Source organism: Doryrhamphus excisus, chromosome 11 (assembly GCF_030265055.1).
Source record: "Doryrhamphus excisus isolate RoL2022-K1 chromosome 11, RoL_Dexc_1.0, whole genome shotgun sequence".
In the NCBI taxonomy this organism is placed as follows: Eukaryota; Metazoa; Chordata; class Actinopteri; order Syngnathiformes; family Syngnathidae; genus Doryrhamphus; species Doryrhamphus excisus.
In genome coordinates this window covers 2,090,651-2,115,363 of record NC_080476.1, presented here as the reverse complement: position 1 = coordinate 2,115,363, position 24,713 = coordinate 2,090,651, and the positions used below count along the sequence as shown (strand labels likewise).

At 43.4% G+C, this 24,713-nt stretch overlaps 3 protein-coding genes across 7 annotated transcripts in view; 1 reads left to right on the top strand and 2 right to left on the bottom strand.

The window, feature by feature from the left end:
- The window catches only part of tmem132e (transmembrane protein 132E), a 402,168-nt gene extending 390,401 nt beyond the window's left edge, over positions 1-11,767 (bottom strand). Inside the window, exons 1-3 of one of the 2 annotated variants that reach the window (XM_058088316.1) lie at positions 11,248-11,767; positions 10,653-10,751; positions 10,434-10,477 (exon numbers count right to left, since the gene is read on the bottom strand). The gene's annotated coding sequence lies outside the window, so the exon portion shown is untranslated. Of the gene's footprint in view, positions 1-10,433; positions 10,478-10,652; positions 10,752-10,994; positions 11,024-11,247 lie in introns of those variants that run through there. The other variant, XM_058088317.1, reaches the window with a different exon arrangement.
- dtx2 (deltex 2, E3 ubiquitin ligase) lies at positions 11,191-22,573 on the top strand. Of its 2 annotated transcripts, XM_058088323.1 has the most exons (9): positions 11,191-11,914; positions 12,156-12,768; positions 17,250-17,308; positions 19,425-19,688; positions 20,355-20,422; positions 20,976-21,146; positions 21,229-21,393; positions 21,482-21,571; positions 21,727-22,573. In XM_058088323.1, the coding sequence occupies exons 1-9, from the start codon at positions 11,602-11,604 to the stop codon at positions 21,970-21,972; spliced, it is 1,989 nt and encodes a 662-aa protein (XP_057944306.1). In that variant the 5' UTR covers positions 11,191-11,601; the 3' UTR covers positions 21,973-22,573. The 2 variants fall into 2 exon arrangements, with proteins under 2 accessions (XP_057944306.1, XP_057944307.1); XM_058088324.1 differs by lacking the exon at positions 19,425-19,688 and having other exon boundaries at positions 11,199-11,914.
- gtf2ird1 (GTF2I repeat domain containing 1) overlaps positions 21,478-24,713 on the bottom strand; it is a 31,121-nt gene continuing 27,885 nt past the window's right edge. Inside the window, exons 26-28 of one of the 3 annotated variants that reach the window (XM_058088320.1) lie at positions 24,143-24,180; positions 23,946-24,067; positions 21,478-23,831 (exon numbers count right to left, since the gene is read on the bottom strand). In XM_058088320.1, coding sequence (XP_057944303.1) covers positions 23,763-23,831; positions 23,946-24,067; positions 24,143-24,180 — 229 coding nt within the window. In that variant the 3' untranslated portion in view covers positions 21,478-23,762. The remainder of the gene's footprint in view (positions 23,832-23,945; positions 24,068-24,142; positions 24,181-24,713) is intronic. The other 2 variants (XM_058088319.1, XM_058088318.1) reach the window with 2 other exon arrangements.

Sequence of the window (24,713 nt, the reverse complement as noted above, 5' to 3'; positions counted from 1 at the left end):
TTTCAAGTGACGATGAATGATCTGCAAGGGCCCAAAAATCTCTGCTCCCTTTTGCAATTATTATTGTCAAAGCAAACATTCGGTGTCAAAGCAGACGCAGCCCTGAGGAATTTTTCCGGAAACACGTGTTGATGATAGCAACCGCCGTTCCTGTGCTAGAGGCGACAACAAATATCAAGTGCAGTCACCTTGTAAGAGACAAATAAAAGTGGCAACAACAGACCCGTCTAGCCAGGTTGCCTTTTTCTGGGAAAAAAGTCTTGATGTCATCTAATTTTATCTTGGATCGGGTGCTAGCTTCATCATGGAGTTACTCTAGAGCAGGGGTCAGCAACCTACGGCTCCAGAGCCGCATGTGGCTCTTCAGCCTCTTTGTTGTGGCTCCCTTTGCAATGCTCAAATATTTGTTTTAACACCCGAATGAGGAAAATATGCATCTTTGTAATGACTTTTGAAATAAATCTGACTTTCTGTGAGGCCATATACTAGCAAGAGTACTTGATCAACTCTGAACTACTTTGATACCCCAAAATTCCCTCCAAATCTGGCAGTCAATCAAAATCTTGGGAGACTCGCAATTTGCTCTGGATGTGAGCATGTTGCTACACATTTCTTGCACGTGGAGAACATGCAAACTCCACACAGAGATGGCCGAGGGTGGGATTGAACTCGGGTCTCCTCACTGTGAGGTCTGCGTGCTACCCACTCGACCGCTATGCAGCCCCTATATTCTGCTGTTAAATTATGTTTCGAGGCTCCATTCTATTTTTCTTCAGTGAGCGAGGGAGTAAAATGGCTCTTTTGATAGTAAAGGTTGCCGACCCCTGCTCTAGAGTAAAGAGAGTGAAGCAATAAGTTTAGATTTATTCACATGCCCTTGTTTGTCCATTACACGATGCTATAAAGGACATTTTTGGATCTTTTACAATAGAAATGTCAAAGAATATGGGCTACACTAAACTGAAGCAAACCAACAACCTAACATAATGTTCTTGTGAACGTTGAAGACATTCTAGAGTCTGCAATTAACAAACTGTACATTGTTTGTCAGACTGTGGGAAAAATATCAGATATTTTGGTATATTTCAAAATAGAAATGCCAAAGAATGCGTACTACCGAACTGCACTGTGCGGTTTGTTGAACACAATTTAGAGAGTCTTCAATTCCCATCACCATCCTGTACATGTTCTCAGACGGTGGGACAAATGTCATACTGAGGCCAGTAAAATATGTGACAGTTGGCGAGTGTGTGACAATAAAAAGCGTCTTAATTAGAATCTCGCTGATTCAAAAGGTTTTCAGTGTGAGTTGATGAAAACTATTAGCTCTGCATCTGTTGTTTTCTTCTTTTCCCTCCATCTGACTATGGCCATGCCATTATCCCCCAAAGCTGCCCAGAAGTCATGGAATTCAGTCATTTAGGCTTTTATTTGCTCACCGTTTATTATTATTCCTTTTCGTGGCATTGTGCCTCATCAACTGAGCCAAAAAAAAAGAAAATGCAATGCAGGCAGCAGTGAGGCACGCCTGAATGAAATAGTACATTTGTTCTTCATTTGCGCATGAAGGAATTACTGACAATTTAATGTAGCTCTTCGCGCAGCAAAGAGGAAATGTGTGTGTAATCTTATTAAAGGTGACATGGCGATGCTATTGTTTGGTCACTCCAGGGTGATTACATGCTGAAGATATTTAACAAATGTTAAATAAAGAACTGTATAAAACTGCAACACACCTTCCGCTCTCACGGCCTCGTGTTTGCGCTCCTAGTTAATGACGTACTCAGAGATATGATTCATATTTGCTTTGTTTACCTTGTCTTTACCATTTTCCAGAGACCTCCTCAGGGAACACACTCACCATGTTCGTCAGGTACTCCAACACCTCTTTGAGAACCGCCTTCTTGTCAAGGCAGAAATGTCAGTTCCACTTGGAACACATCTCCACATCTGTATCATTCCGGGGGTACATTGTGGGGAAGGGCCAGCTGCGTGCCAACCCCGCCAAAATGAAGGTGGTGGTCGAGTGGCCGTCTCCTATATCAGAGAAGCACTTACAGAGGTTCCTGGGGTTTGCTCATTTTTACAGGCACCTTATCTGCAACTAGAGTAGCAAGGCAGAACCTCTGCCAAGGGTCTCTGTAAGGGTCCCTTTAAACAGACCCCTGAGGCAGAGGAGCTTTAAAATCAGGCAGCTTTATTAAGCTTCATGTTTTAGAACTGAATCCTAATTGACAATTTGTTGTAGAGGTCAACGCCTCAAATACAGGAGTGGGAGCAGTCAACCAGAGACTCCACCCACGTGCGTTCTTCTCACGTCGCCTCACCCAAGCTGAGGGGAACAATGACGTGAGCAATAGAGAGCTGCTGGCCATCGGGAGTGGAGGCATTGGTTCGAGGGTGCTAACCAGCCATTCATCATCATGACCGACCATAAGAACCTGGACTATATTAGGACCGTCCAGAGACTTAACCCATGACAAGCCAGGCGGGCACTGTTTTGGTCCGCTTTTACATGAGCATTAATTACAGGACCGGCTCCCCACAACATCAAGCCGGACGCCCTGTTGAGGATCTTGTCCACGTGGAGGTGGACAGGGCACCAAACACAATCATACCTGTAGCCCAGGTGCTAGTAGCTCTCCAGTGGGAAGTGGAGAGAAGGGTATCCGATGCCGTGCAGGAACAAGCCATACCAGAGGGGTGTCCCCCAGAAACGCTGTTCAATGGGGACACTCCTCCAAACTCTCTTGTCATCCAGGGCCTGACACACACGGATCGCCCTGGCCCAGAGGTTTTGGTGGCTCACTAGACATCGAGGAGTTTGTCTCAGCCTGTACTTTCTGTGCCAGAAGAAAGTCCTCCCACCGCCCTGTGTCAGGTCTCCTCCAGCCGCTGCCGCTGCCCCCCCCTCCACCCATGGTCCCATATCGCCCGGGATTTCGTCACTGGACTTCCGGTATGCTGCGGTACCACCGTTATTCTTACTATCGTAGAGCGCTTTTCCAAGATGGTTAACTTTGTGGAACTGTCCAAGCTCCCATCATCGCTGGAAACTGCGCGGCTGCTGATGAGACCCGTTGTCGCCTACACGACATTCCCATGGACATTGTGTCAGACAGAGGACCGCAGTTCACGTCACAAGTTTGGAAGGCATTCTACGGGGCGCTGGGGGCATCAGGGAGCCTGTTGCCTTATATCACCCTCAGACCAATGGCCAGACAGAGCAGGCGAACCAGGACTTGGAGGCAGCCCTGCGCTTCAGCACCTTTCAGCATAGTCAGCCCACCTCCCCTGGTTCGAGTACGCCCATGACTCCTTGGAAAGCAAGGCTACAGGCATGTCCCCTTTTAAAGCAGCATATGGATACCAGCCTCCATTGTTTCCCATCCAGGAAAGGGAAGTGGCGATCACTGCCATTCACTGAATCCAGGCACATCTCTGGAGGTCTCGCCGAGTGTTGAGAGAAATAAAGTTGAAATGTGGAAAAATAATTCTGTCGTCAATATTTTTTTTTTTTTTTGGAATTCCCACACACTTCCTGCAATGATGCTGCAATGTTGCTCACCTTCTTCACCGGGCTTATAGATCATGAAAACCCAAAATGCAGTGTCTCAGAAAATTACAATATTACATAAGATCATGAAAAAATATAGATTTTAAACAGAAATCTCAGAATCCTGAAAAGTATGTTCATTTCCATGCACTCAATCCTTGGTTGGGCCTCCTTTTGCATGACTGACTGCATCAGACTACAGCGTGTGCCACTGCTCAGGTGTAATGGAAGCCCAGGTTGCTTTGATAGCATCCGTCAGCTCATCTACATTTTGGGTCTGATGTCTCTCATCTTTCTCTTGACAATAATCCACACATTCTCTGAGGTTCAGATCAGGTGAGTTTGCTAGTCAATCAGGAATCACAGAAGAAATCATTAAGAAGGTCAGAGATGAAATGGTCATATTAAAAAGATGGTTTGATAACAATAGATTGTCCTTGAACCTAAGTAAAACTAAAATCATGCTGTTTGCTAACAGCAGAAAGGACACGCACCAGCAAATGAAGAGCTTGCAACCAAAAGGCGCTAAATCCAATTTTCACTAAGTTGCATGTTCTTCGTGAGTTTAATAGACCTCTGTCATGTGTATCCAAATCACATATTTTAGTCTTGAAATCATTTTTAAAAATATGAAAAAAAGTGATATGAAATTTATGCTTTCAACCAAAAGGCGCTATTTCCATTTCAGATTTCAACCAAAAGGAGCTAAATCCCTTTCTTTATTCTTTATTCTGATTGGCCCAAGTTTCCCATCTATTGATGATCTGACCAATCAGAGAGAAGAATACAATTGGCACTGCACATACAGAAAGCCAGTATCAACTATATGATAGTTACAGTATGTTATGCAATTCAGGACAACACAAATTGTGTTTTTACAGTATTCTGTAACATGGAAGTGTTTTTTACGCCATAAAAGGCATGTCTCTACCTTGACACCTCCGACTTTCATGAGAAACATTATTTTACTTGTACTAAAAAACATACAATGTAAAGAGTTTGTAATGAGATGATTTTTGTCACCGTCACCTTCATAGTGCAGTCAAATATGAGCACTGCTTTTAATACAATTTGTATTATTGTCTGCAAATTGTTATTTTTCATGTGTCGCTCTACTGCAGCCTACAGGTTGAATGCACCTTCAATGTATGACATGTCTTGTACCATTGTCTTGTATAATTGGGTATGTTGAGTTGTGTTAAAGCTGATCATCATGGAATGTGAATGATGTTAATGTGTGCTATAATATCTTAACAACATTTTATCAGTAACAGTGTACTAGTGGTAGGTTATAACATTTTGTTTCTGTAATGTGTGAAGGTGAACGAGTGCATGTGTGTGTGTGTGTGTGTGTGTGTGTGGGTGGGTGGGGGGGTGTATTGTATGTTGAGAATGGCTTCTGTGTTGTAATTATTTTATTAGCATAGCACATTAAAGCACCTTACATTCTTTTACAGCAATGCCGTTGAAGAAGTTAAAGGTGACTTCAAATTTATTTCAGCCAAAAGGCGCTAAATCCGAAAACAAAATAAATAAAAAAATATATATATAAAATACATGGTGTGTGCAGGATTTTTATAGCATGCATTTTTATGACCTATATTGATAGCTCTTTCATTTGCAATATAGACTTGATGACCAAATAGATTGATATGTGCGTAATTAAAAATCATTGATTTTCTCAAAATCAGTCAAAAATTTAGCGTCTTTTGGTTGCAAGCTCTTCAAATACAAATAGACGGTGTAGACATTGAAAGGGTGAAGGAAAATACATTTCTGGGATCACAATAGATGAAAATATGAGCTGGAAACCTCATATTACAAATATACAACATAAGGTGGCCAGAAATATTTCAATATTGAACAAAGCAAAATTTGTTCTCAATCAGAAATCACTCCACACTCTTTATTGCTCTCTGGTTCTACCATATCTTACTTATTGTGTGGAAATATGGGATAATAACTATAAAAGCAATCTTCACTCGCTAAATGTACTGCAAAAAAGGTCAGTAAGGATAATTCATAATGCCGCCTACAGAGAACATACTAACTCCTTATTTCTAAAATGACAAATACTTAAACTTGCTGATATAGTTCATCTTCAAACAGCTAAAATAATGCATAAGGCTAAAAATAAGCAATTAGCTAAAAATGTCATCCAATACTTCTCTACAAGAGAGGTGAAATATGATCTCAGGGAAGAAGTAAATTTGAAACACTTCTATGCTAGGACTACGTTATGCTAGCCATAGCATTTCAGTATGTGGAATCAAACTATGGAATGGATTGAGTAAGGAAATCAAACAATGCACAACGATGAGCCAAGAAACAATACAAGCAGTTGATGTTTGCCTAATAAAAGGATTAAAAGTCTTGAAAGAGGCATGTTGTTTTTATTGTTATTATATATCACTATTTTGTTGGTCATCATGGTTACCATTGGCCACTATATGGTTACATCACCTTATATTTCCAAACAAACTATACTAGGAAGGCAGAAAATGAACAAATGTAACAGTAACAGACTGTAAAACTAACAGGTGGACGGGTAGGATTTAATAAGCTTTGCTTCTTCCTACTCCTTTTGGACATGTGGAACTGTGGATGACGATGTGATCTATTCCATTGATGAAACCATTACCATTACATTATTTAACATACAAGATTGTTTTCAGCATTTGGGTATACAACTCCACAAAAAATGGTCAGAGCACTAGGAAAAAATAAATTGCAAATTTCCAACACGTTCTTCTAATCACTGATCCAAAAATTGTATGATTATTATTTTGGTGTGAATCCCAATATGGGAAGTACTATGGTGTTTGGCGGAGGTCTTCTCTAAGTGAGTGCTTCTCTAGTTATTATGTGTGTTTGGGGAGTGCAAGAAATCCTAGAAATATTTAAGCAATATTACCAGGGCTCGACAATAACGATGTACCAATGGCCCGGGGAAAGTTAAAACAAAATTCGGGCAAGTAAATCCAATCATTAATATTCCCGTCGGGCAAGTGCACTTTAGCATGCCGTACTGCCAAGAGTTTTTTTTTAAAGCGGTTCTTGTTGGGTGTTGGTAAAACACGGACTGCGTAATTCCGATGGTAATTTGCAAACCAATCCTTGCAAATCTTGAAATGGACCAATCAGAATCGTTTATTTAGACCACGGTCCGTAATCCACAATCCGCGTTTTACCCACACCCGTTCTTGTTCACGATCAACCAATCAGCGATCGTTTTACTAGGAAAACATCTATCATGGCGTTCCTGCCAACATCGTCTAATTCTTCAACAACTTGTGAAGGAAAAGAGCAAAAAGTGATGAACCAGTGCCCCCTAAACAAGTATTTTATTAGCGGCAGCAAATCAAATGATGACACAGGTGAGTGAATCACATTGCTGTGACAATTTGAAGTGGTCCCAATGAAACACCACCCATTAGATCCAATACCAAGTGCTGATTTTGCACAAGCTGCAGAATCTATCGGTTCAATTTCTCTGTGTATTTTTCTCACCTTTGCTTCACAAATTATTGTTTGACCATTGAGCTTTTTTTTCTGGATTAAAAACACTTTACTAGTACACAAATGTGTCTATTCAATAATGTTTAATTGTGGTGCACAACTTATAAATATCGCTACTTACTACGACTATGATGTGTAAGGTAGCATGTCTGAAAATTTGTGGAGATGTATGTTAAATACATCTCCACAAATTTTCAGACATTCCTCCAAATACAATGCATCAGTACTATTATCTGATGAATTATCAGCATATATTGATATATGATATCATTATGGCACTTTTCATTTTACATGGGGCAAGTTCGGGCAAGTAGTTCTCACCTTAAGGATTCCCTATGGGCAAGTCATTTTTGTTTTTAACGTAGAGCCCTGATTACAATGACCTGATCGTGCCAAATGTTATTACTAGCTGACAACAAACAAACTAATAACTAATGTGTGTGTGTTCACTTTGGTTTTGATGTAAAAAAAAAAAAAAAAAAAAAGAAGGCAGAACATTGCCGGGTCAACTTCATCCCCTAATTCTGTGTCTGTGATATTTCTCCAGACATCAAATGGAAAAATGTCAGCTTTTATCGGCTCGGCTCGGCTCTAATGTGACCTCAACTGTGTCCTACACGGTACATTCTGTATCCGTGCACAAGTTTACTAGGTATACTTGCCCATTTCTATGTCAGTGCCATTCATGCAGAACATAAAAAAGTGGGGAAATGCTGACTTTCGTGGCCCTAGTAGGAGGTGTGAATGTGGCGTGTTGACGCGCCATGGAAACAGGAGGTTTGTAAACCATAATTCATTTTCCTTCTGATTGAAAGCTTTGCTCAAAAAGTGCTGACATCTACGGTGTGTATGAGTGTGTATGAGTGTGTTTTGTCCATCATAGCATTGTGTGTTACGTTCTGAAGATGCAAGTCTAAGTACAACTGAGGAGAGCTTTATTTAATGAACGTCAAAAACATCCTTGTTGAAATGGACCAAATCCCTTTAGAGGAACTTTGGAATCTCCACATCGAGTACTTTGCATATTTGATATCGTAACATGTGGTGCATTAGGATATGTTATGTTATTTTACTACATTTCCTGAAAATAGCGTCCTAACAGGTGGTTATTTTCATGATTATTATATTCACCATGACTGAGATCAGCGTGTTGTAGTAGACAGCACACAGTGTGCGAGGCACAAGTGGCATCTGTGAAGCTGACGTTTACAGCAGAGTTTGAAGCAAAAGCAAACCCAGGAGCAAAACATTTCAGAAATGTCAACATGAAAAAAAGGGAGCATATGCAGCCAATACCTCCAAGATGGCGCCAACATACAGGGCCAACATATACAGCATGAATGACATTTGGCTTCTCTGAGATGCTGAGACATGAACGTGACTGCCAGAGGGTCAGTGACCGTAATTTATTTCTGCCCAACAAACATTTCCTGCAGTTTCATTTGTATTCATATTCATTTTTCGTTTTTTACCGCCACACAAGGGATAACAAATAGGCTAGTGTACTACATTACAAAATGGTAGCCGGAACTAGAAGTATGATGACTCACAAGACATGTTATTATAGTTCGATGTGCATAACCAATTATTTTTTGAAACTGAAAAACATTTATGTTCTTACATTTTATTTCTATGCAAAGTTAATGCAGCCTTTCCTTCAAAGTTTTACCCTTTGTTGTAAAAGTCGGATTCATTCATTCAGCAGAGCATAAAAATGAACATCCAACTTTTCAAAAAGCAGAAAAAACGGCTTTTCCTCTGTAGGATGCCAGCGGCAAGCAGATGATCATTAATGATTCAGTACATTGAACAACACAGAAGCAACAGAACCAATGTTGGAATAGCGCTAAGGAAGTGAATAGTGCTGGTGAGTTGACACTAGCGTATTTGCTTTTGTAGACCATGCATCTATGGGAGGCTCCGCAATGAACAGACTAGAGGCGTCTTTTGGTGCATTTATGGTACATACATAAAGACCCCGCCCCCCACCACCTCATAAACACCTTACCCCAAATAAGGTGCCTGGTACTTTCTGCAGAATGAGCAACTCTATGAGGAAAACATCTTACACAGCAGCGCTGTGTAAAAAAGTAAATTTAGACTCAACAGCATTTTGAAACATGTAAACACATTTCCCACCTTTGGTCTGCCCTGTCATCCCTCTTTCTTCTTGTGGGCGTGGTCTCCTGATAGATGATGCTGATAACGAGCGCTGACAAGCTGCTGAAGCATCACATCAAACCAAGCTAATACCTTGATATGGCCCGTGCTGGCATATGCAGCAGTACAAGTTGTGTTCTCAGCAGTTAACCTGACTCATATTGATGTCTGTCATGCAGGCACAGAGCCACCACACAATGGACATTGTTCTCCTTCTTTGACTCCCAAGACAGGAGCTCATCATGTCATCACTCCATCCTCATCCTGTGCATCATATCACCTTAGAAGACCCGTGAAAGGTTACATTGAAATGCAGAGAAGGGCTCATTAACGTCAATGGCACCACAGCTGGGGCAAGGGCTCGGCCCTCATCGCTTCTATTTACGAAGGCAAGCTGGTTGGAAAACGAGCGGTGTGGAAAATTAGGATATTTTAAAATGTCCCACCTCAGCAACTCTTACCTTCTTGACAAAATGTGCAACAGCAGGTCATTTTTTAAGCTAAAGTATTTCTCAAAGTTAAAAGAAAAAAGAAAATAGTGGGCCAAGTCAAGCCAGCAAACTTGACAACGCAAAAATTTTATATTTAAATGTAAAAATTACAAAAATGTCATATGGGAATAAAATTGTCATCATACTCAGAAAAAAAGTTCATGATTTAAAAAATGGCATACTACAATTTTTTTAAATGTGAATATATTTGAGGAATTAAAAAATACTATGAGGGGGAAAAAAGTAGTAATATGAGAATAAAGTTAATAATTAATTCATATTATGACAAAAAGGTGGGTTTAAAAAAGTTACAAAAAAAATCAAAAAAGTTATAATAATACAAGAATAAAGTAACATAATTACAAAAATGCTATATTACAGGAATTAATATGTAACATTTCATTTTCTACCGCTTATCCTCACGAGGGTCGCTGCTGGAGCCTATCCCAGCTGTCTTCGGGCGAGAGGCGGGGTCAGCCAATCACAGGGCACATATAGACAAACAACCATTCACACTCACATTCATACCTATGGACAATTTGGAGTGGCCAATTAACCTAGCATGTTTTTGGAATGTGGGAGGAAACCGGAGTACCCAGGGAGAACATGCAAACTCCACACAGAGTGGAATTGAACTCCGGTCTCCTAGCTGTGAGGCCTACAAGCTAACCACTCTACATTTCTATGCTGACAGGCTTGTATCTTACCTTCTGGGTAGATGATGTCTGTGCAGGCGGTGATTAATGCTGTGCTGTGCAGAGACAAAAAATACTCTTGTAGCAAGTCGCAAAGAATCTTCCAGAAAAAGCAGGTGCATACATTTTTGTGTAATCTCCTAAACTCCTTAGACCAGCAGCTGTCAGGTGACACCTGATGAGTCCCCCTCACATTCTTTCCACCTGAACTCCCATTCCTCACATTATTACCTCCATCAATCCATGCATCCATCCATGAAACATGCTCCATGACAGGCCAATCTTGTGTGTGTTGACAGCCATGAGAATGAAGAAGACTGCTGCTGGCATCTGAAAATTGTTGACAGTCAATTTGACTTATTTTAAAGACGATTTACTGTACACTCACCTGAATAAACAGGTAACTAGTGTTTCAAGGTATACACATCTATTGTATGTGGATACGTGTGTGTATTGCATTGACATTATATATACGAATACTCTACGAGTGGGGGGGGGGGGGGGGGGGGGGGCTTAGCTTTTCAAGAACAGTTTAGTTGAATAGCTTTGCCTCAGCATATTATTGTGTCATACTCATTTTGGACCAGCTGAGGGCAGCAGAAAGGCTGGTAGCGATCCGAAGCAGGTTGGGTTGAACAATAAAGCCGTTTGTTATGAGAGAAGAAGAATGCTGCCTTAGAGTGCAATTTGAAATACGAGGACTTACTTTCGAGCACGCGATGTCGCACAATTGAAAAAATATTGTATCGTTAAATATACAATATTAGTAATATATGTACATGGGTGTAAACAAATCGAAGAATTAAGTAGGTGATATTTTGCTTACATTCAACAACAGCCTTTCCTGGTCATCATCAGTAACTGTCTGATTGTTCATGAAGGCAGCAGCAAAGGGTCGAAAAGCATCCTGGCAACACTGCTGTCACAAAGCTAATACTCCAAACGCTTAGCTTTGCTCTTCGCTTCGACATTTTTGCCAATATGCGCTTGAATACTCGTTTCAACATCATTCGGAGTTGTGTCTGGTGCAATTGAGGGGATTTTAAAGGGTTCATCATGGTGTTCTTTAACGAACCCAGCTAGCCTAGCCTAGCTTAGCCTAGCTAGCTCACTCTTTCTTCGTAGAGCGAAGCAAATCCTAGTTGTTGTTAGCATCAAGCTACGCTGACCGGGGCCCATTATGGCGATTGTGTCTGGTTCCTGTGCCAGGGTAAACGGCTCCAGGAACGGGCCCTCGGTCTCCGCCGCGAACCCGTCCGGCTCCGTGAGTCAGTCCCAACCCATGATAGCTGTGTGGGAATGGCAGGACGACCAGGGCCACTGGCGGCCTTACAGCGGCCAAGTGAGCGCCTACATCGAACGGTGCCTGTCACCGCGAGGACACAGAGGCGGCGCGCCCGGCACCACAACCATCTGCCTCGGACAATCAGACCCCAGCCTGTCGCCTTATCTCATCGACGTGCCGAGTTTGAAACAGTTCAGGCAAGACACAGGTGAGTTTAAATGTACCTTAATATGAGTCTTTTTTTGTGCTTTGAGATGTGAAGGCCTGTCAAACAAGGTAGTTCGCATGTTGTTGTCATCCGAATGGTTACACACCTGCTCTTGTGGATTAATTAGCAAGCCGGAAGTGTCTTTCATTAAAGCCATTCATTGAAAAATGCCTTCAAGTTTAAATAGTTCCAGTTACTACCCCAAATACCTAAAAATGCATGTCATTTTTTGTGTTCTTAGGAAAGACGCGATCAGTCCGCCGCTCCCTGTTTGCCCAGTCCTCAGGCCTAGGCAGTGGCGTCTATTGGGAATGGGCTAATGACGAAGGCGCATGGACCCCGTACGAAACCCGCACCTCCATCCTCCTGGAGCACAGCTACCAGGCCCGACAAGGCACGGCTGACTTGGGCCCGCACGGCTACAACTACATTGTGGATCTCACTTCGCTCACCCAAGTAAACAAATCATCAGGCTTCAGGCGGCAGGTGCGGCGGCAGTGCAACTTGCCCTACCCGCTGGCCTCCTTCGGACCCCCAGCCATACCCTCGGGCCCCACGGCCGTCCCCTCAGCCAGTCTGGCTTGCTCCTGCCAACAGTGTCTGAGCCACAGCGGCACAGGGCCCATGCCGAGCCGTACACGGCATTCTTTCTCATCGGGCAGCCTGAACCGGCCCAATCTTCAGGGACCAGGCAGGGCAACGGCCGCTCACCCGACCTCGGTATACTCACCCTACCCCCGCAGGCCCCTTTCTGTTGGGGGGATGTCTTGGGGGACTCCCTGGCCTCCACCCCCATCTGCTAGCCAGCTAGCCACACCCCTTCTAGGCAGCTCTTCCAGTCACAATGGCTTAAGGTTGGTCTCTTTACACCTTTGTTAGACTGAGTTACCATTTCCTCATTTCATGTCCGCTTGTTAATTTACACAACAGAGCACCTGCAGGTGTGCTCAAACTTTTGGAGGTGCATGTAGTGATTGTTTTTTATTACTTAATATAGTTTTGTAATTTCCCACAAATAACACAATAATTTCCCCTGTTAATGAACCCCCATTCAAGGTGTTCCATGAACAGATGATTGGTGTCACGGTGTAAGCTTTAGCCTGCTTCCTCAATATGACACTTCCTCAGTATGACACTTCATTCACATAACAAGAACGTAAGATTCATTCAGGGACATTCACTCCGAACATCACAACAACTTTATTATGCATGTACTTGTGGTGTAAATAAACAAATTGCAACCCCTCATTGCTCATGACAACACAGCTAAAATGGAAGGAACAAAATGTTTTTTTGTTTTTTTTTTGAAACCCAAACAGAACTTTTTTAAAATTAAAACATGCACCCCATTTTTGTGACATTTCAAATAACTTAGACTGAGTGTTTTAGGTTTAAATATAAAATAATGAAATACATTGTCCAAAGTATCTTTATAAAATTTTAAATATTGTGATAAAATTCCAAATCAACAAACTAAAATTGTAAACTTTGAACCGTTAGCAACAGCCTGAATATGACAAATGTAACTCTTTAAGTTTAAAGTTTTTGACCAAAAAAGATGAACTTATCCTCATGTTCTGAGAAAGCACAGATATGGTTGCAGTGACAATATCTCCAGGTGTGGAGAAAAACTGCTCACTAGAAACAGAGGTAGCTGGTATACGCTTATGTAACGCTTTGCTAGTTTTTCCACTGTGGGTATGTGGCCTCATTGCCTTTCCACCAAAGAAGAGGACCAGCTTCAGGGAGAAGGCACCCTGAAGCTCTGTACTTACTGACATGCTCCAACAGGGTTAGAGGGTTTACTACTTCCCACCTGTCTCTGGAAAAGTGTTCAGTCATTACCCCGGGCTCGCACTGAATCCATCGCAGCTCTGTTGTGGCCGCTGGAAGCATTCCGCAAGATTGAAATCCCTGTCGGCTCACACTAGCTCAGGGTGTGGACGTACGGCCAAACACTAACTACTGGGGTCAGTGTGAGTGGCACACTCACAAGCCGGACTGGATCAGAACCAGCGCCACAACAGATTCAGTGTGAGCCTGGGGTTACAAACGTCTTAGAGGTGATATGGTGGATGATGTCTGTGGAGATAAGGAAGATCCAACAGTTCCTCAATCTGCAAAACAAAAAAGGGTATTAGATCATAATAGTATTCTTCTGTGGTTGTCATCATTTCTGTCATGAGGTTATTTTCTGTCTCTCTTCATCTTATTTGTGAGGAAAGTCTTTGAATCCGGGGTCCAGATTTGTGCATTTGTGCAAAAAGTCACACTGCAGGTCAATTCCGACTTCTCTGCTCATATGCAATCTCTGTTTTTTTTCATGTCAGTATGAACAGCACAATTCTGATCTTTTTAAATGTGACTCAGGCCTCATTGTGGATGTGGATATAAATCCAATACGTATGCGATGCAACTTCAGTATGAAAGGTCGTGTGGCATACAGTATATCAGACTTATACGTCATGGAGAGGCGTGTATTGCTGTGCTTACCAAGACCTTACAAGGTACTCATTGATGTAGGCAAAGTTGTTATTTTCATTCAAAAATTATATTAAAAGGTGTTGGCGAAGCAGCTCTCTTCATGTCTCACAAGTCCTTCTTCCAACACGTAGCCTGGAACAGACATGGCAACAAGTTGTCTCGAAACTGCCATCTCTAAAATCTTTACCATCTTTCTTCTTAATCTCATGCACTGAATCATTTGGTTGAGATAATATTGGCTGCCACCGCACAAAATCCTTGAAATTGCCACAAATGCGTTCATGAGCACACGCCTCTAATGAAAATTAGTAAATTGATACTTTGATATCATCTCCTTCATGCTCTAAAGTCGATTCTGAAATCAAAATAGTGGTACTTTTGCTATGTCAGCTATTGTCCTTTTTCTTAGCTTGGTTATACTATAAATCACCCCACTACCTCAATATACTTCAAAAACATCAATAAATGGCTGTGATTTGAAATATTGTACACTACTTTTTAAACTCCAATGAAATCAATCAATGCACATATGTTACGCTCACACTGCAGCAATGTTTGCCTATGGAATCACAGCACTTTTCAGACAGTTTGCGCTCATATTGAAATGTTTCATTTGTGTGGTAATGTGAACGACATGGTTGTTGTTGTGTTTTTTTTTTTGTTTTTTTTTACTGCTAGCTTGACCTCTCTCACAGTAGGTTTGTCCACTTGTTTTGGTGCCATGGAGTGGCGAACAGTAGTTTTCAGAGGGATTATCATGGAGAAGCTCTTGTTTCAGTTCTCATCATGGTTTTGATTGTTTTAAGAGGTTTAAGTACATCTTCTGAATTTTGAGTTGTCATCCTGTGTGTCTGAATTGAACAGCTGAGCTAGATCCATGAAACACACAAGGTTCCCTTTCATTACTGTCAGAGTCCCTTTCTGTGCGGCATCTCGGAAATGATGCAGGCTTTTGCAAAAGCTCGAAAAGTGCAAGCAGACACGTTAGCCCAAGCATCTACAATCCATCCAGAAATTGTGGCGTAACTCGACCAGTACTGCCTCCCAGTCTTGGTGAAACTGTGTTCGCCATCTGTCATCCTTCGCTCCCACGGCATTCACAGCCTTACTTTGGACGCTCTGTTCACACCGATGTCCAGCGGTTGGAGTTCCTTTGTCAGGCCTCCCGGAATGACAGCAAGCCCAGGGTTCATTTGCCGCACCTCACAGCGGCTGTGAGATGAGCATGCATGGAGTCACAGATCAACAGGGACAGTGATGCATGGAAAAGAAATCTGGTCTCTTACTTACACCTCCACTCTTTCATCATGTCCTCACCCATGCAGCCCTTTTAATTTGCCTTAATGATAACTCCGATTGGAAACTTCTCTTTTGGCAGAGTCTTTCCCTTAATCACTATAGGTGATTTTGTCCATTAGCATGGCAGCCAAGCACAACAGTAAGAGTCAACTTTTCGTGCCCTGTTGTACATATCGCCACCGTGCTGGTCCCTTTCTTGTCCACAGTGTGACTCACTGCGATGTGAAAAGTGAGCGGCACCTCGTCCATGTTAGTGATGTGGCTGGGCTGGATGTGTTTGTCGGCAATCGTTTTGCTGCAGTAGGAACGGAAGATGGGTAGCCTTTCACTGTAATCCCACTGCTGTGTTGCTGCGCCACTGTAGTCCTTGTGCAGATGGAGAGATGGCACCGTTTCATGAACCAAAAGCACCAAGACGGACCTCCTTGAAAATGTTACATTTTCATTTTTTCTGCTAGCGTTACTGCCCTTAGTCGAATGGTGACTGTAGAGATGCTTCTCCCAGCTGTCCTTGGCCACCTGGCCTTGTTTCCATGGAAACTCAGCTGTGTCTTCTTGACCTGTTGGAGCTAATTTTCCAGCTTCCTGAACTTGTGAACCATGGATGAATTGATTTTAAATTCTCTTGTGGCTGCCCGATTCCCACGTTGTTCCGCGTAGCTGATAGCCTTCAATTTAAACTGTGCTTGATAAGCATGCATCTTTGCCATTTTCAGGGTGGCCAAAACAATGTGTGCTTTGGCCAGAGTCGCTTGCTAGAAGTTGTTTAAATGCTGAAGTTATCGATGTTGGTACTACTACTGGTTTTCTTTCTCATAGATGTAATGTAACTACCGGATGATGCCTTTGAAGTGCTAGATGTGTTTCCTGCAGCATACCATACTCGGGTATGGTATGCCGTGTAACAACGTCAACACACAACTTTGGATTTATCCATTTTAACAGGGAAGCCAAAGTGTTCCCACCTGGAGACCGTAGTGAGTTGGGCGGGTCTTCCAGCTCAGGCTTCTCGATGCTAGCGTTCCTTCCCCTCAGTCAGTAACGTCCGACACTCAGAGGTGCAGAGCACTTGGGTCACTAGTAATAAATGTAATGGCAACCGATTAAAATTTGTAATCATTTGACAGCCCTAATAACCAGCATTAACGTGTGCATTTACACACACTGTCATTTTCTGCCAGCAGTCCCTCCATGCTCTATTGGCAGTGCTGATCTTTTTTGTTCACTTCAATAGTCATTGCTCACGTCCTGTATTCCAAATGTAGTCTTTGCTAAAATACATAGGAAAATTATATGGTAATATGATAAGACAGTTAATCATGATGGATTCATTTGAAAACCGTGATTAAAAATGATAAGAATTTGTCGGCCCAAGTTTTTATAGGGTATTTAAACTCTACACTCCTACAACTCCAAACTTTGTCTTTGATTTGGGCCAGGTGCTCCTAATTGGTCTCCTTGCTGATCACCAAGCTAATTAATAAGGCAATGTTAAGTATTTTCAAATCTTTTAATTGTATTATTAACTGACTTGTGTTTTATTTCCCGGCAGCGTTCCTTCCGTCCCAGTGCAGCTGAATGGGTCCACTAGCGTCAGCTCAGCCCTCGCAGGTAAACCACTCACCTGTCTTCTCACTCCACGCTGCAGCAGCTTTCAGGAATCAGGATGAGCAGGATTTGGTGTTTGTGTGCCACTTCTATCTTCTGCTTTGGTTTTCTTGTGTCAGTAGACAGGCTTTTGAGCTGTAAAAACATGCTATGATGTCTTCGTCACACGTAATTAACATGCCTCCAATTTGTCTATGACAAAACACCTGTTTTATGGCTGATGATGATAGGATCCGCAAACACATGGGGCTCTATTTTCGTAGACCGGGCGCCAACGGGGTGTGGCCAGCGCACTTAGCAATTTTCATGAGCGCTGCAGTCCGGCACAGCAAGTGGCAAAGAGGAATCAGAGAAGGCGTGAGAGGTTTTAACACAGCTGAGTGTAATCTTACTCCATCTTTTCAGATCACGTTACAAATAGGGATTAAAACGGCGAAATATGAGCAATCACAGGTCAATTCTGACTGACTTACATTTATTCAACAAGCGTCTCCATTTTTCTCTTTTTGTTCTCTTCAAATGATATTCATGAGATATATGCCAAATATATGCTCAGAAAGGAATACCGTGGCTGTTGGTGGTTGGCTGAGAGGTGAGAATTCATTAGTTGGCATCATACTTTCAGCTGCCGTCAGGTTGAGTTCTCATTATGCATGACATCTTTGATGGGACAATGAATACAAAAACATCCATGCTGGTTCAGACGGTTACATTAAATAGTGGTTGCTGTCATTGTTTATTGCATTGAAATAACTTGAGGTTTTGGTGACGTGTGTGCACTGTGCCCGTCAGCCAATTTACCACTGCGCAGGGGGCGCTTCGCCTGTTCAGACAATTGACCTGGTCAGAGCTGCCGTGCACCTTTTGGCGCACTGTTTTGTCATGAAACCTTCACTGCATCAAGCTGACAATGTGGTGCGCTGGTGCGCCCATCTCAATGCAGCCCAGTCTACCAGATGATCAAATAACCAAAGCACGGGGTGTACCACGCTCTGCCACCTCGCACTGCGCCACGCAATTAGAGCCCATGTTCTCGATTGATTGCATTTAATTTGTTTGGAATATCGATGAGTCCGGGGTGTAACCCTGTTTCTTGCCCCAAGTCAGCTGTAATAGGCTCCAGCATACACCTGCGATTCTGGTGCGGACAAGTGGCACAGAAAGTGGATGGATGGATAATAATAATAAACAAACACACCTCCTAACTTACTTACTTACATACTGCATAATTGTCACGAAAAGGAGTTTCAAAGAAGGCCAGATGAGTTAAATGTGCATACTGGACGAAGTGAGCAAAAGAGGCATTTGACAGGTCCTCTACAACTTCCATGATCACCACGTATCTGGTGGTGATGACATCACAGGCAGACTTTCGAGTAACGTTTCATGTCTTTATCGTTTAAAGTGCTAAAAAAAACCATCCATATAAAGCTTGCTGTGCTTCAATCAATGCTTTATTTCCTAGCATCAGTTCAAGAGAAAAAATACAACTTCTACTGAGAAAGGGGAAATAAATGTTAACAAATTCATTCATTTATGACCGCTTATCCCCACGGGGTCGCGGGAGTGCTGGAGCCTAGCCCAGCTGTCTTAGACTGGTGGCCAGCCAATCACAGGGCACATATAACACAAACAACCATTCACACTCACATTCATACCTATGGACAATTTGGAGTGGCCAATTAACCTAACATGTTTTTGGAATGTGGGAGGAAACCGGAGTACCCGGAGAAAACCCACGCATGCACGGGGAGAACATGCAAACTCCACACAGAGATGCCTGAGGGTGGAATCAAACTCTGGTCTCTTAGCTGTGAGGCCTGCGGCTAACCACTCGGCTGTGCAGTCCTATTGAACAAACAAAAAGTAAAAATATATTTTTTGGTAATTGCTTCACCTGATTACCAGAATGAAATGATTCGAATAATACTTCTGCTGCACCACGAGAAGAAATGAAAAGGATGTATTGAAAGTAGTTTTTGTTGTTATGCTCGCAGTGAGTGGCTGCTCCATCTTAGCCTTTTTTCATTTCTTCCTTTCTGCTCTTGATGGCTCTGAACCCTACCCCACCCCCTCCCCGCTTTGTCCTCCCCTGCCTCAAACCCCTGACCCGTTCCAGGCATGGCCTCCATATTGATGTCAGCAGTGGGACTTGGCGTGCACTTCGCCACTACCACCCCCCTCCCGCAGCCTCCTCCGCCACCACAGCCACCACTACCGCCACCGCATCAGCATCCACCGCTGCTACAACAGCAGCATTCGCAGCAATTCTCTCTCCCACCTCTTCCCGTCCCGTTCCCCCCCGCCAGCAGGCCCAGCAAGCCCCCCAGCAGCAGCAGCAGCAGCAGTTCAGTTAGGAGAGCCAAGAGACAGCACAGGAGAGGTAGATACCATCCATTCCTGGAGGACCATCCCATTGCCTCGTGTGTTTCATGTCCCCGCCATGTTGCTTTTTGCTGCTCTCATCCTTTCATCAATTTTCTATAGACGGGCCAGGTGGGAGCTCGAACATGTCAGAGTTGACTCTTTGTAGCTCAATTTGACCACAAATTAGATAAATGTACAAACATGTGTTTTTTAAATTCAAGCCATCCCAGAAGAGCAGTGGGCGGCAACCCTGGAGTGCCCCGGGGACCAAAATCCTGATCTGACTGGAAATCCAAAATCTGAGTGCCAAGTTCATGCAGAGCGCGAGCCTCAAACGGGGAGGCAGCAGTTCTCCCCTCCCCTCCGCCGTACCACCCGCCCCTGTAAAAGGGAAGGGCGGCTGGAGGAAGCATTGTCTGTGTTTGAAGATCCAGTCCAGCTCTCCAATGTGTCACCTGAATGCATCACCACTTCCCTCCATTTGTGTTCCAATCTCTGCATGTTTGTTGTCCTCGCCTGCCGCCCTGCCCCCAACTTGTTGTGTGTATGCAACTTTAAGGTTCCTGTAGGCGGACACGAGGCAGAAAGGAATGATGATGTTGAAATGAAGGATCCAAGAAGAGCTAGCGTTGTCGGACTAGTGTGGCTTTCCAAATAATCTCTTTGCTATTTCCTGTTGCAGCAAACAGCCAGAGAGCTGAAGAGGTGATCCAGCGCTACATGGAGGTGGTGCCCGGCGTGCCAGATGAGGTAACGCTCACTTCTAACCACATCACACAACCCAGCAACACTGACTTTCACACAGAAAGCTGACATTTCCATTGGCGTCTGTAGAAAGCTTGCATTTCAGGGGGAAAAGTTGAAGGCGAAAGAAAATGTTGCTTTGCCTTTCCTTCAACACGGAAACTGCTATCAACAAAAGAGCTGGCAAAAGACGCCACCTGCGTTATGTCACACAGCATCAGATCATGGGGGTTGGTACTAAAGTCACACAGGGAAGCCATACGAGCCAGGAGAGCGGAGGTTTATATGCACATATGTGAACTTAATGCTTCTTTATGTTCATGTTGGCTATGTTTGCTTTTCATTTTTCACAAACATGGAAACAACTCAAAAAAGCCTTCATATTTCAATTTTTTTATGAATTCCAAGTTGGCCTACAATTGCACTTTAATTCTGTTGTTGAAAAAGATGACAAGTTTGTAAAGTTTAAAAGCTGTGCATTTTTTCTTTACTGGAAGAGGAGACAAAATGACTCTTTTGATGCTAAAGGTCTCAGCCGTCCATTTGTCTCCGATGGTAGGACTGCATTATCTGCATGGATCAGTTGTCCAATCCATCCGGCTACGAGACCCCAGCACCGGCCGAGGAGGGGGCCCAGAGCATTCTGCCCGACGCTGTGGGCAAATTCATCAAGTGTGGACACACCCTGCATATGCTCTGCATGCTGGCCATGTACAACAATGGCACCAAGGTACCCATGGAAGCCAGAACCCGTTATGAAGCTCCAGCTTGGTCCAATCACTCTTTGTCTTTGTGTGCGTATCCTCCCTCAGGACGGCAGCCTACAGTGCCCGTCCTGTAAGACCATCTATGGCGAGAAGACGGGCACGCAGCCTTTAAAAGGCAAGATGGAAATTTACAGCATCGCCCAGGCGCTGCCAGGACACCCAGACTGCGGTACCATCCAGATCATCTACAGCATCCCACCTGGAATACAGGTACTGGGCTAGACCAGGAATCATCTCTTTGATAAGAACCACAATCTGGTATCATCACCATGTCCTGGTTTTGGTCCTGGTTGTGCAGGGTCCAGAGCATCCCAACCCGGGGCAGCCATTTACGTGTCGGGGATTCCCTCGGTTCTGCTTCCTGCCAGACAGTGATAAAGGCAGGAAGGTAAACACTCGCTCCACCCTGCAGCCAAGGTGTTCATGCCCGTCATGGCAGCAAGGCTTTCTTTTCTGTAGTGGTTGGTCTTGTTTTGTCCATGGACTTGCTTGTCGTGTTTTTTGCTGTTCCTAACACACGGGACGGGGCCTTTGTCACCAAAGGTGCTGGAACTGCTGAAGGTTGCGTGGATGCGGCGCCTCATCTTCACGGTGGGGACGTCGAGCACGACTGGGGAGCCTGACACGGTAGTGTGGAACGGAATCCACCACAAGACCGAGATGATGTCCAACCTGTCGGGCCATGGCTTCCCAGACCCCAACTATCTGGACAACGTTCTGTCTGAGCTGGCCTCTCAGGGCATCACCGAGGACTGCCTGAAAGCCCCCGGCCCAGGCTGCAGCAGCTAGGCCAACACTTCCACTCCTGCGCCATGAAAGGGGGCTTCATGAATGAAAAGGCTTTCTGTGACAAGATGGCGCTGGATACATTCCTGCTTGTATTCCAGGAGCAGCTAGTGCCAATCATCTATTTGATTTTTTTTTTTTTCCATTTTTTGTCCATCACAGGCTTCGTCCGCATCCCCTGCCCTCTGACTCAGTCGCCATGGCGACAGTACGGGGATACAAATCTCATTAAGCACTTTAGTTGTGACATCTACCTGCCGTGTTTTCCAGTAAAGGGCAGTCGACTTCAATTGGTTATGCAATTAAAAAAAAAAAGCGTAGCAAAGCAACGTCTAATGTTAATGAGAAGCGGCAATACTTGGTGTCAAGTCATTGAAATGTAGAAAATGAATAGTCAGGAAGAGAAAAGTACCCGCGTATAGTCTAACCTGGATGAGGAGGTTTCTCATGAAGGCACAAGGTCAAACATGCTGTGATTTAAAGAAAAGTTCCAGCAAGTTCTACATCGTGACAATCAACCTCCTGTACTCACATGAGTTCTTTCTCTGCTCTCTGTACCGCAGCACTAACACTGAGAAGCCTGCAATAAAAGCATTCATGTCAAGACACTCCACTCGTTTGATTTCACGTTCACATGAGGAAAGAAGGCCAACAATACAAGGCAACATTTTTTATTGTTGAAAAGGCCTAATTGGCATTAAGGTACAGCATCTTTAAATGGGGGTTAGTTGTCTCATTTCATGTGATACATTCTTTTTTTGTTGTTGTTAAATGACATATACATGTTAATATGGCGCTAACATACAAAGGCTGCGTATACTGTAGCCTCCCAACACTTGCTTGTGAGCAACTTTCATATAGTGGATGTAGAAAGCAAGTCCAGTAAAAAGTTTTTCCTTCTGTAAAAAAGGAGCAAGTAAAACACCTTTCTAAAAACGAAGTGACCTATATAACCTGTAGGAATGCACTGTAAGGAAAAAATATCTTAAGGGATCTTTTGTGATCTTTTGTTTGTGTACAGTAATTTAAGTCGGTCCTGGGAGCGACCGCATTTCACATTGTTTTATGATGTACACATTGACAACAGAAAAAAACTGTAGTTAATACTAAAATATGTATTCACAAATGAAGTGACACATAACCTGTCTATATACAGTAAATTTCCAAAGAAAAAGGAGGACATTTTTTTAAAATAAATAAACCTTAATAAAGGTTGGGAGTCAAAATGGCCCTAATGAATATATTGTGTTCTTTACCATTAGCTTATGTACTATGGCAATACACAATTTATCTGGTTAGGCACCCAAAATTCTAATTTGTGTTGAGTGACAAATGTTAAGCAAAACCAATCATATTGCAATATTATTGACTTACTGTTTCTTGCAGGGGCGCTCCAAATCTAAAAATCACTTACTTTCTATTTCCACTGTATGTGTGACTCACAGGCGTCCCCTAGCAACAAGCATCAAAAGGTGTGAGTGTTATGATCACTTTCCCACACTTTTTTTTTTTTTTACATCCCTGCACATAATGTCATACTTCAATAAATATAATAAATAAAAAGTACAAACATTTGAGTATGATGGATGGTAATTGTTTCAGTAATACATTTTGTGGGGCATATTTTGTTAACGCTTCAGCTAAGTTAGAAAAAACAACAACAAAAATTATTACCATCCGCAATGCAATCGGCCGCCTTGTAACAAACCTTCTCCACCAATTGTCCACCTGGAGATTGTTCTCAACGCAGTGACAGGAGTCCATCTCTTGGGCCCAACATTCGTCTGTGAAGTTCAGTAGTTGACTTTGCCAGGAACTTGCATGTTGACGCCGCTGTAGTCCACCATGTACATGGGCCACTGCTGCAGACAATGGCAGCACCAAGCCATGAGGAACTGGCTTATTTCTTGGACTAAAACGTCCACAATTTACTGACCAGAGACCAGTGAGACTTCAAAGTCAAACGGTGCACATACCATCAATGGAATCTGATTGGCCGACGGGGCCAGCTCAGAGGAGGCCGGCACGCGATGGGTCTCCTGGACTCGCTTGCGCTTCCGTCGACTAGTGGAGGTGTCGGCTGCGGCTGCGGCTGCTGCTATGGACACAAAGCAAGTCATTTTGTTGAAGTGTAGGAACCCTCTCAGCTTTGATGTCATCTGCAGGTACGTACCCGTGTTGCAAGTCTGGCCACACCGTTCTGCAAAAGAGCTACAAAGACGCAGAAAAGTAGAGAATTTCAATTGAAGCTATTATTCTTTTTAATAAACTAGAAATGCATGCTTTGTGACCCAATCTGATACACGCGTGGATTGATCTTGCGTTGCAAACGTCCACAAATTCCAATCAAACCGTGCTCTCTGTTCCACACACTCACAAGATTCCTTTCCGTGCCAACTGGAGCAGCAGCCTGGTTTGAATTGCCAGCAGGACGCCGAGCCTGTTTCCGGTGAACAGTGGACACCGCCAAGGCTTCCCTTTGTCCCGATTTGTTTCTAATTTTCATGGAAAGAATTTCTAGGCGCAGCCAAGGCGTCAAGGGAGTTCATTTCGGGGGCCTTAGGATCAGAATTCTCTCTGCTATTTGCGGATGATGTGTCCTGATGGGCTCTTCGGGCCGTGACCGTCTGTGTTTACTGGGACGGTTTGCACCGGAGTGTGAAGCTTCTGTGATGAGACTCAGCATCTCCAAGTCAGAGGCCACAGTTTTCAGTTGGAAAAGGGTGGATGAATGTTGATGGAAC

Bases quoted from the DNA above. Each gene is read 5' to 3' on its own strand.
- dtx2 (XM_058088323.1), top strand. From the start codon at position 11,602: ATGGCGATTGTGTCTGGTTCCTGTGCCAGGGTAAACGGCTCCAGGAAC. The intron at 17,309-19,424 runs GTAAACCACTCA...GACCCGTTCCAG, and splicing joins CGTCAGCTCAGCCCTCGCAG to GCATGGCCTCCATATTGATG. The intron at 21,147-21,228 runs GTACCCATGGAA...ATCCTCCCTCAG, and splicing joins TGTACAACAATGGCACCAAG to GACGGCAGCCTACAGTGCCC.